General features: G+C 62.1%; 1 protein-coding gene across 1 annotated transcript in view; it reads left to right on the top strand.

Annotated features, from left to right (window-relative positions):
- Positions 1–8189: 8189 nt before the first annotated feature.
- Positions 8190–11593, top strand: part of PCDH1 (protocadherin 1) — a gene marked incomplete at its 3' end in the record, with an annotated part of 43640 nt that continues 40236 nt past the window's right edge. The window contains exon 1 of the mRNA XM_084295313.1: positions 8190–8264. Within this exon, the coding sequence (XP_084151439.1) occupies positions 8219–8264 (46 nt within the window). The 5' untranslated portion in view covers positions 8190–8218. The remainder of the gene's footprint in view (positions 8265–11593) is intronic.

Genomic DNA, 11593 nt, shown 5'->3' with positions numbered 1-11593 from the left:
CGCAACCCCCCCAGCATCTGCCAGAGGTGGGAGGCCAGGGGGGAGCCCCCCCTCTAAATGCTGAGAAAGTAGGGCAGGCCTCGCAGGCTGCCATCGCCCCAGCTTGCCTCCAGTTCCCTCCCTGCTAACCCTGTGCTGCCTCCAGCAGGTAACCCTCACACCCTGATTTAATTTGGGGCTCGCTCTGCCTGATGCCTCACGGGATGCACGCAGGGATCACAAAACACCACAGAAGGGCAGGGAGGAGGAAGGCATTGCACAGCCTGGAAAGGGTCCCTGCAGCCCCACAAGGCAGCTCAGGACCTCTCGCTGCTGGCTGAGGCCCCAGCACCCTGGGGCACCTCTGAGGTGCACCAGAAGGTGGTGAGCAGCGTGACACCGCCGTGGGAGCAGGACAGGAGGATGGAGGCAGGCTGGCACAACCCCGTGCACGTGGCCCATCAGCCCTCTCCGAGGCCAAGTGACTCTGCTGTGACCAAGCCAAGAGATTTAATTTTGTGAGTAAAAACGTAATGAGATCAGGTCCACTAAAACAGCCGCACTGCGAGCCACACCAATGCTCTCTGGTGATTTTCTTCTCTCTGCTAATCTGGCCTCTTGCTTGGGAATGTGTACCTGGCATGCACAGCCCTCCGTCACCCCCAGGGCACCTCCTGCACTTGGCCCCAGTAGTTTTGCTTTCATTTCTCTTGCACAGAGCCATCATTTTGGTGAAGCTGGGTTTGGTGGGTGGGAGCAAAGGCCATCTCCTGCCACACAGTGCTGTGATCCCTTCTCTCCAGCTCCTCCGAGGGCTGCAGCTCCCCGTGAAACCCCGCTGCTCTGGGACCAGGTCATGACAGTTTTGCCATGGGCCTCAGCTGGGTGGATGGGATCTTGTTATTCAAACCTCCCCTCTGACTTTCTGACTTGCCAGAGACATCAGTCATACTTCTTGCTGCAGAGAGGTCCCAGACACCAAGGAGCCTTGTCCTTGTCTGCTGGCAGTGCTGCAGGTGGTGGCCGGGGGGCAGGGGGTGGCCCTGCTCCCTGCCCCCCTCGCCAGCTGGTCGGGCGCACACGTGGGCTGCGGTGCCTCTCGGGGACCTTTGTCCCCCGCCGAGGGAGCTTTTCTGCTCTTTGCAGGAATGAAAAACTTTCCTGAATCAAAGTGCCTGGGGTGGCTTTGAAGAGTTTCCCTGGGAGATGAAACAAGTCTGTTTGCCAGCCAGAGCCCTCGCTGCTGCAGCTGGAGCTGCTGGTGGGACGCCGATGGGGCTGGGTCAGTGGGTGCTCCAACACCCAGCTCCTGGCATCCCCCAAGCCGGGTGCTTCAGTGTGCTCAGATGGCTTCCAGCATCTCCTCTCGAGGCCAAAGGAGCCATCCTCTGGGCTGAGATCTCCACCAGGCAAAGCCCACCACCACGGGGTCTGTCTAATGCACTTCTGACTGGCTGCACGCTGGCAGTGGTGTGGGGCGAAAGGCAGCCGACAAAGGAACACTTAGGGGGACTAGGCAGAGATGCTGGAGACATCCAAAGAGCACTCATCCCTGTGTGAGAAGGTGCTGCACAAACCTACAAGTCCCTGGCACCTATCTCAACGGGGGAAATAAATTCAGGTCCCTGTGCAGCCAAGGAGTCTGAAGAAAGCCTCATCTCCTAGAGGAAAATGCCCGGGGTGAGTTGTTCTGCTGTGAGGTGCTGGATGAGCGGTGGATGTGGAGTGATAAGAGATATTTGTGGTGTGGACTCGGGGACAGGCAGAGCTGCCGGTGTGATCTGGGACCCACCGGCACAGGCTGTACCTGCCAGCACGCCCAGGGGAGCAGTGAGTGCCTGGGAAGGCAGCATGCATATAGATTATTTGTTGTTTGATATTTTGCCTTTAATCCTTTTGTCCTAAAATAAATACACAAAAGTTCAGGGCCCTGCAGGTTGTGTCTGTTAGCAAGAGAAACGGATGACTGAGTCAGTTATTGCTTTGGAGCAATCGATGCCATTTGTTTACCAGGATGGGCAAAGTCTGGTCTCTGCGGACACATCCTGCACGGCTCTGCGTGAACCTGCCCCAGCACCGCCCCAGCACCCTGCCTGCACAGCCCTCTCCTCCGCCTCCTGCATGGTGCTAGGAAACCTTCCCTGCTGCCCTCCTGGGCTTTGGAGGCTGCTGAGGACTGAAGGGGTCCGCAGGGGGCTGCAGGCCCACAAATCTTCCACTTCAGGCTCTCTCTCAGGCCAGGCTCACGCCGTTTCTGCACAGGGCTGGATCAGGCCCGCCGTGCCCAGCCTGCTGGGCAGGGTTTGGGTTTGGTTTTCCAGCAGAACCCAGCGTGCTCGTCACTCGTTCCGTGCTGAGTTTCCCTTTGAGTCTCGCTCTGGCCTCTTCGGATTTTGCCCTGGAAGAGCGTTGTTGGCCCCGGGGATATCGCAGAGCAAACAGAGAGCAGAGATACGGTGGAGGACAGCCCCGCACCAGAAAGCAAACACGGTGGTGGTGGCGGCGGGGCCACACGGGTCTCCTCTGTCCCCTCCCTCCCCAGGACACCACTGTCCCCAGGCCCCTGCCTGGTGGCACAGGGGGGTCTCCGGCCTCAGGCCGACGTTGCTTGCACGTCCTCCATGCTTCCCCCTCCCCACATGGCTGCCCCCAGCCCACCAGGCCCCCAGGGCCCAGCGCTGCCTCCTCCTGCCCCCAGCCTGCATAATCCCAAAGCCTGTGGGAGCACAGCCAGCAGCCCAGGCTCCCCAAAACCCCTGTGGCAGCCAGGAGCGGGGCCGAGGGCAGCCTCTCCCTTCCTCCCCACTCAGCACAGCTCCTCTCCTGCCCAGCCCAGCCCCAGTGGGCAAGTCAGAGCGTGAGCTGCGTGAGCCGAGCTGTATGAGATGTCCTTGCTGCCCTGCCTCCTGCATCAGCCACAGCATGCAGGGCAGCTCCAGCCCCGTGCCTTGTCCCCGTTTTTCCCCCCTGGCTCCCCCAGACTGTGGGCACAGGGCTGTCAGACACGGCTCTTGGCCTCAGGTGGAGGCTGGCCAGAGGCAGGCTGCCAAGGAGGAGACCCTTGGACTGATCAATAGCAGGAAACGGGTGGGATTCTCCCTGCAGGGGTGTCATGGGTAGCTGCTGCCATGGAGGAGGTCAAGATGACTTAGGGATGTGGTGGCTTCGAGGTCTTGCAAGGCTGTGCCTCCAGAGAGCCTCCAGAGCTCCCACCAGCCTCTCCTGCCCTTGGTGCAGCTCTGCAGCCCTGTGCCGGCAGGATGTGAGCCCAGCGTTGGCCCAGCTGAGGGTGGAACACAGGCAGTAAAGCAAACCCCAGGGTGCCTTCCCCTGGACCCCCACCCTGGGTGGGGTGGAGATACAGAAGGGGATATGGAGGCCCCACATCCCCTGCATCTCACAGACCCCACTCCTCACACAGGTGTACCCCCATGGAGTCCCCCACACAAGCCATTTGATGCTGTAGGGCACTAAAGCTCCTCTCAGGTCCAAATCCCAAGATCAGCTCAAGCTTTGAGTACTGTGGGCCAGTGGGCTTTCAGGAAAAAAAAAAAAAAAAAAAAAAAAAAAAAGCATTTCTGCTTTTTTTGGTGCTCCACTCTAAGAAATCTGAAGAGGCTGGGTGCAGACTGGAGAAAACTTCCTGTTCTCTGCTGACGTCTGCCCGAACCCCGAAGCAAGAGATTGATTAATCATTGCTTGAGTAATTGCAGGGCACTGCGAACAGCCTGCTGGCCACGGCCTGCGAGGGCAGGGTGAGGTGAAGGCCCATCCCCACACCGGCCTCGGAGGCGCTCCCAGAAGCTGGATTAAATGGTTCTTTTCTCTAAAAGAGACCTGATCTCCATACAAAAGCTGGAGCAACGCCGTGAGCCCATTGGCTCCCTAATAAAAGCTTTTCCAATGTTCAGGTGCCTCCAGCTTTCAATTTGAGGCTGAACCTGCCTCTCTTCAGCTCCTGGTCTCCTGGTAGCCTTCTGCAGGAACCAGTGGGGCTTTTCCAGGCAGGAGGACTTCCTTCAATCACCAGGCTTGTGCTGATCCCCAGCTCTTCCCACGGCCATGGGCACCCACAGCTGGCTGCTCCCAGCTTATTTTGGGGAAACTGCTCATGCTGCCCCCAAATTCCTCTGCTGTGAGCAAACCTGCCTGGCCGGGCACGGCAGATGGCCCTGGGAGGGCTTCAGGTGAGCTGCCCTGGTTAAAGCCCTCTCCACTCGGTGCAGACACACCCACGGTCCTGGCTTTCCAAAATCCAGCCCGCAGGCTTAATGCCCAGCCTTCGTATCCGTATATATCCCTGTGTTTATCTGTATTCAAATGCACCCTGACCATTGAACCAGGTGATTCAGCAGGAAACCATCCTCCTTCCTCTCTGTCTCATCACTCCTGGTGTCATTTTCAAGCTTTACCAGCAAAGATTTCATATCTTCATCTACATCATTGATAAAAATGTTTAATAGCGGTGGACAAAGAAGTGCTCCCTGGGGGGAGGTAGGTAAAATCGTGCTCCGCGCGGATATCTGCCCATTAACGACTACCTCCGAGATCTGCCGGGGAAGCAGTTTTAATCCATCTAATATGTGCCCTGTTAATTCCTTATAATGCAAGTTTTAATCAAAATGTCAGGTGGAAGTAAGTCAAATGCCTGGGAGAAATCCGGGCGTACTATATCAACACAATTGCCTTTCTCGAGCAGCCCGGTAATCCTGTCGGAAAGAGACAACAGGTCTGTGTGACAAGCCGTCGCTGTGCCGGCTGAGACGCCGGGACATGGGGACCCCGTGTCACCACCACCTCCTGCACCCCGGGGTCCACACAAGGAGCAGAAAAACCACCGGTGACCAGGCAAGCCCCCTGGCCAGCACCCTTCCTGCAGCTGGAGCCCTGTTCCTCCTGGTTTTCAGGGATGTTTTGGGGGGAAGGAGGTCCCCATGGAGGGGGATGAGCTCTGGAGGCTGGACGAGGAGGTGTGCGGTGCTCAGCCCCAAGGACCTGGCCCAGCACGGTGGCGGTGGAGGCCGGGATGAGGCTGGGTCCGAGTGCTGTGGGAGGCCGAGAGCTCGTGGGCTTCCCCGGCTTGCAGGATCCTTCATCCTCCGTCACCGCAAAGCCGGGGCCAGCTCTGTCTGCATTTGCAGCAGCCCACAGAAGCTGCCTCTGTTGTCTTATTTTTGTTATTTTTCAGAGGATATTTTAGCGCTGAGCACATTCCCTCCTGTTGCCATGGCAGCCGTGACAGGGGTTATATACCGTGAGAAAAATACCAAAATTAATGAGTGAGCGAAAGTGCAGCCGAGAGAAAAACAAGGTTAAAAAAAGAGTTAAAACAGTAATAAAAACAATCTCGCAATAATTCGGCTGCGAGCGTCCCGCAGGCACGAGAGGCGCTGACCATCCGAGTCGCTTGGCCCCTGCGCCGTGCCCGGCTGCTCTGGCATCGCGGCGCGGTCCAGGGATGCTCCTCTCCAGCAGCATCCCACGTGTGCTCCGGGTCGGGGCCAAAACCAAGCCCCTTCCTCCGCAAACCTGCAGCCCTTCATTACGCGGCAGGCTCGCGGAGGAGAAGTTCTTTAATGTGTTCATTTCCGCGCATTTGGCTTTGGAGGATCTTTTGTTTTTAATTGTAGAAACAAGCGAATTGTCAGAACATCTGTGTTATTAGCATTTGCTGCCCAAATCCGCGCTGCTGCTTCTCCTGCAGAGCCCTGCGCTGATGAGAGAGAGAACAGAGGAGCCTTTGAACTCCTTGCAGCAGACGGCAGCCAGGTTGCTGCGTGCATGTGTCGGGGAGGGGGATTTAGTCTCTTGTAAGGTTCATTTGCTCTCTGTGTTTCCCTTTCTTCTTGCTTTCCCGGAGATTTAGCTGGATGCTCTTCCCTCGCGGGCTTTGTTCTCCTGACGATGCCCGCTGGCACCACGAAGCAGCTGTCTCCGTGCGGCCGGGCTGGGTACCGCGGCACAGCATTGCCAGGGGTGGTGGCACCAGCACCGCCGGGTGGGACCTGGTTGGTGTCACAAAATACCTCGGGACAAGGCTGCAGTGGCCAAAGTGGGGGTGGGATGCTTCCCCCTTGCTCAGGTGGGCTCTGCTTTTTGGGAAACAGGGAGGCCAAGGCCTGGGGCAGCGACGTGCATCAATGCACAGGGAACGGCGATGCTGGTGGCAGGACTTCTGGTATCCAGAGGGCATGGGGTGCTCCGGGAGGATCCAGGCAGCGGGCCAGGCAGAGAGGTTGAGGCAGATGAACCCCATGCTCCTACAACTCCTACGACATCCCCAAAGTATGCCTGAGCAGAGGATGCATCTTGCAAACCCCGTGTGTGCCTGGCCTCCGCAGTAAGGAGCGCACTGACTGCCTGCGTCTCGTGTGAAATGGAAGCCTCTGGTCACAAGCGCTCTCTGAAGCTTGCCTTCACCACCACCCCCCCCCCCCGCCCCGCTGCCCTGGGTGCACAGGGTCAGGGCTTGCTCAGCTCTTCCCATCGCTCCGGCTCTCCTCCCTCCCAGGGGGACTGCCAGAGCCGAGACATCAAACCTCCTGCTGTCCCCGGGGAGTTTTGTTCCCATTCCCTGTCCGGATCCCGGTTCACGATGTCTCAGCAGGGTAAGCCCTGACAAACCCGCAGCTCCTTTCCCCACCCTTCCACGGTGGGCTTCGACCTTCCCTGGGCTCTCGCTTTGCATCCTGTGCTAAATTAGCTTCGGGAGAATTCTAGCCCGGAAAAAAATCCACGCGCACAGACGTGGTAAAGCCACCGGCACTGATTAGGAGCTGAGACAGCCCCGCTGCGGGGAAGCCTGGGTTTTCCTCCCAGCGGGGTCACCCCCCAGCCCCTGCCCAGCAGGGAGAAGCCCTGCCGGGGGCTGAGCTGCCTTCTTGCGGGGGAGATTCGGGGCTGAGACAGAGCCAGGGCTGCTCGGAGCCAGCCGGCGCAGCCTCTAGATGGTGCAGTCATCGCAGCCGAGCTGAGCATGTGTGCAGCGAAGGGAGCTGCGCAACAGGTTGCCGTAGCTCAGCGGGAAGCTGCTCCCATCCCCGCGCTGCGGAGGAGAGGAAAGGACTTTTCCAGCATCCCGGCTGCAGTCCCGAGGGGCCAACGGAGCAGGAGGAGAGATGCTGGGAGAGGGGGCCCTGAAGGTGCCCGGCTGTGCTGGGTGCTGGTGGCCACCCCGGCAGCTCCGGCTGCGAGCAGAGGCCTTCGGCAGGGCCAGGCTGCGGATCCCCTGCGGGGACACGGGGGCAAGCAAGAGTGGGGACACCCTCAGACCACGCTGTCCCCAAGCCCCGGCCACGTTTGGGGCTCACCCTCACCCACCCCACGTCCCATGGGGGGCAGCGTGTGGGGTGGCACGGCTCCGCGCAGGCATTGCGAGGGCAGCAGGCGGGTGCTCGCTGCTCCCCAGCCCTGGGAGCCTGCAATAAAAGCGTGATTCACCCAGGTGCGGCGGGAGGGGATGGCTGATCCTGCACGCCTCACCCAGGCAGGGCTGGAGAGGGGAGGGGGGATCCGAGGAGCCCTGCAGGGTGCGCCCCCAGCACACCCCTTCCCTCAGAGGGCGCGCATGGAAGGAATGAATGAAGAAATTCAGGAAGAAATGAATGGGTCTAGCAGGGACCGAGTGGGATGCTCGCCCTACACCTGAGACCCCGGGGCGAGAGGGGCCAAGCCGGGGGCGGGTAGGGGGGGTTCAGAGGGGGATGCTGCGACCCCCTCCAGGGTTTGGGACCAGGATCGGGCCCGCTCGGCCCGGCTGGGCTCGGGATCAGATAAGGAGCCGGAGCTCCACCTCCCCGTGGCGGCGGCAGGAGGCGGAGGCAGCGGGGACGGAGAGCGGGGAGGGGGGGACGGGCGGGCAAGGGGGGGGGGAAAGGGGCCGTGCCTGCGCTGCGCTTCCCTTGCACATCCTCACACACACCGAGGGACGGAGGCGGGCACGGACGGAGCTGCCCACCGGGGGCTGCCGCCAGCCCTGCCGCCGCCGCTCCGCCGGAGGAGCCGCAGCCCCGGCCCGGGGGAGAGGAGGAGGAGAAGGAGGAGGAGGAGGGGGGGGCGGTTCCCACGGGGAAAAAACATACAGAAATATAGATATATATTTTTCTCCAACCCCCCTTCCTTTTTTTTTTTTTTTTTTTTTCCCCCCCCTTTTTAAAAATTTGATTTTTCATCCGTGGATAACGAACCGGAGGAGCCGGGGGGGTGGGGGGAGCCCGGTCCCGGCGGGGAGGAGGAGGCGATGCAGACGCCGCTGGATCAGCGCTCCGGGGACCGGCCGCATCCAAGTAAGAGCTGCGGCAGGGCCGGGAGCCCCCACGCGCAACCGTGGGGCTGCCCCGGGGCCGTGGGAAAGGGAGGGACACGGGGGGGGCACCGAGGGGGAGCAGGGCTGGGCGCTTCTCGTCCCGCTCCCGGTATTGCCGGGGCTGGCTGGGGCGGGCGCTGCCACTTGTTGTGCCACACGGAGCCGTGCCCCCGCGTGGGTGCGTGGCTGGGAGGTGGGGGCGCAGCGTGGGGGTGTTTTTTTCCCCGTCTGGGTGCGTGTTTGTGTGCCGGGGGGTCGGAGCGCGTGTGTGTCCCCCTCCCACGTCGGGGGTGGCTGTGGGTGTGGGCAGCGGGGGTGAGAGCGCTGCGTGGGAGAAGTTGCGGGTGGGCAGCGGGGCCGTGTCCGTGCTGCCGGGGGGGGTCGCGGGGAGGGGGCTGGCAGGTGTGCTCGGTGGCCGAGGCACCCGCGGCGTGTCCCCGTCCGTGTGCGTGTCGCCGGGGCGCGCGGAGGAGCGTGTCCGTGGGGCGGGTGCGTGTGAGCGCGCGTGGCAGCGGGCTGCGTGTGCGTGCGCCGTGGGAAAGCCGCGGTCGCTGCGTGGGCGCCGGGGCTGAGCGTGAGAGCGGGGCCGGCGGAGCGGCTCCCGTGGGCTCCCCGCGGGTGTCCGCGCAACGGGCGCGCGTGTGCGCAGCGATGCGGGTGCGCGCGGAGCCGGCCCCCGGTCCTAGCGGAGAGCCGCTGCCTCCGGCTCCTGCGGAGGAGGCTGCTCCGGGCCCGCCACGGCACCGCCCGCCCCCGGAGCGGCTGGGATGGTGCTGGGGGGGCGCAGGAGCCCGCAGCATCCCGGAGAGGCTCGGGGGGGGACCGGGAGGGAGGACGGAGGCTGCCCCCCGGGAGGCTCTGACAGGTCTCTGCCTCGCCGCCCGGCCGAGTTGCAGCGGCGGGGAGCAGGAGGAAGGAGGGCCCTGGGCTTCGCCCTCTTCTCCTTCTCTGTGTGGCTTCCGAGAGATGGTTTTGGGGTGAAGCTGTTGGAAGCGAGTGGTGCTGGGGGCTCGGCTTGGGGGGCCTGGGCCCAGCCCGCATCGATGCTGAGCAGCCGCAGTGGCTGGAGCCGAAGGAAGCGGCGCGTTGGGCATGGGACGTGCCGCAAAAAGCCAAGGGTTCGGCCCATCTGTGCCTCGGCTGTAAGAGTGAACATCGGTGGCTGTTTTGGGGGAAATATTGTCCTTAATCTCATCCCCGTGCTGCCGGCTGGGATGTTGCTCCAGCTTGGAGCACCGCAGCAGGGCTCGGGGAGGCCGGGGGGCTCGGTGCGTGCGTGCCCAGCACAGTGTCTGGGTGGATTTGTGAGCAGGGCTCGGAGCCGTGCCGCCAGCCTTCGGCAGCAGGGAGAGGGTGGACTTTGGTGCCCGTTCCCTTTTGGTGCTGCCGGCTGTGGAACGGGGCCAAGAGGCTGTGGGAATCGCAGGCAGCGAAGGCTTGTTTGAGCAGTTGCTTGAATTCGCAGTGCTTTGTAACCTCTCCTTCATTAGGGCTTGGTATTTAGGGGGGAATGACTGAATTCTGTCAGATTTTGCATGCCACTGTCCTCTGAGAGCTTCCCAGTCATGCATTAAGCAGCGTGACTAACGCCTCTCTCATGTGGTTCGGGCTTTCTCGCACTCTCCCCGTAGGGAGAATTGTGTGTGCGGAGGAATAGTTGTTTTGGGAGGGGTTTTTATTTTTAAGTGCTCTATATTCTGCCAGCAGGTCGGAAAAAGGTGGCTGGCACCAGAGAAGAAAGTGTGGGATGGTCCTTAGATCCCATGGGAAAATAGCCCGCTGCTGTGCACTGGCCCCTGGGAAGCCTCCGTCTCCTGCACAGACGTGCTTTTCCCCGACGGTGGAGCTTCCACCTCCTCCTCACACCCTGCTCCGGGCTCTCTACGTCGGCGCTGTGTCATCCCCACCCCAAGCACCAAGCACCCAGCAGGATTTGTTTCCCCTCGCGGATCTGAGTGCCCGGCTCCCCCCTGCTCTGGTTGGGGAGACGGTTGCGCCCTGCCTCCAGCCTCCCCGTTTTGGAGGCTCCCTCCACCTGCGGGAACTTGGGGTTCAGGCTGCGGCCCCTTTCCCGGAGCAGGTCGCGTGGCTGCCGGGCACTTTCGGTGACTCCCTCCCTGCCCCAGGCTCCTGGCACGGCCCCGCTGCCGGGTCCCTGGTGCTGGTGACTCAGGGCCGTGTGACGGCAGAGCCGTGGCCCCACGCGGGGACTTTCACCTTTAGCTGAGATCCTCGCACCCAGGCTTAGTCAGGAGGCTACGTCACCGGAGCGGCCTCGTGCAAACAGTGCCGTGCCGGGTGCCTCTCCCAGCCCGGGCACCTTTCGGGTCCCTGTTCTCTTGCTCCCTTCTCCTCACCCCTCCTGCACGGCCGAAGTGATGGGGTGGCGGTGCTCAGCGTGGGTCCGGACCCACACCCACGGGTGCAGATCCCCCACTCGGGGTGACATCACACCAGCGCACAGCCCGCGGTGACGGGGGCACGCGCACGCCGCTCCCCCCGTGCAGGCACACGCGGTGCTCCCTGCACGCACACGTGCGCGTGGTGCAGCAACGCGAGCCCCGATCCGCTGCGCACACTCAGCCGGTGTGGGCATGGATGTGCTCCTCAGGGCATGTGCACACCCTGCTCGTGCACACAAGTGATTTTTTCCTGCTCTGTGTGGGTGCGTGAATGGATGCATCACGCTCTGTGCACACGCGTGTACATGTGCACTCGCTCCAGGGCTTGCTTGAATCGATCCAAAGCTGCGTTGTGCTCCTGCTCGGCTCCCTACCTCCATCCCTGGCCCTGTGCAGGGTGGGGACGGCTGCTTTCCCTCCTCCCTTCCACCCAGGACATGCCTCCAGGCGGCTGTGCGTGTCCTCAGCAGGGTGGGAATGCCTGTTCCCTTGCAGGAAGGATGTTTGGAGGATGAGGGAGCAGAGCGGAGCTAGGCTTTGGGGCCATAGCTCCGTCTCCAGAAGCAGAGCTGCCTTCCCTCCTGCCGAGGGAAGAGCTCCCCACTTCCATCCCAGCAGACGCCTGTCCGTGGGCGAGCGCAGGGGCAGAGGGGCTGTGAGCTGCTGGCTGGCAGGAGGCAGGCACAGGGCAGACGGTGCTGGATGCTCCACTTGTTGAGGGTCTGCCCGACGCTGGGGCGAGCAGGAGCTCGGCGCTGAGCTTGGCAGCAGCCGTGTGGCACCGCACAGGGGTGATGCCAGAGGAGCACCCACCCATCCCGCAGGCTGGGTGCAGCATGTGGAGAGGAGCAGTGGGAGTGGTGAGAGCGGGTCGCAGCCGTGGGGCCGTGGCAGATGTTGCAGATTC

The sequence above is a fragment of the Netta rufina genome (genome assembly GCF_964035555.1).
Source record: "Netta rufina genome assembly, chromosome: 14".
Taxonomy (NCBI): domain Eukaryota; kingdom Metazoa; phylum Chordata; class Aves; order Anseriformes; family Anatidae; genus Netta; species Netta rufina.
Note: the sequence above shows the minus strand (reverse complement) of the source record. Positions and strands in the feature narration are given on the sequence as shown.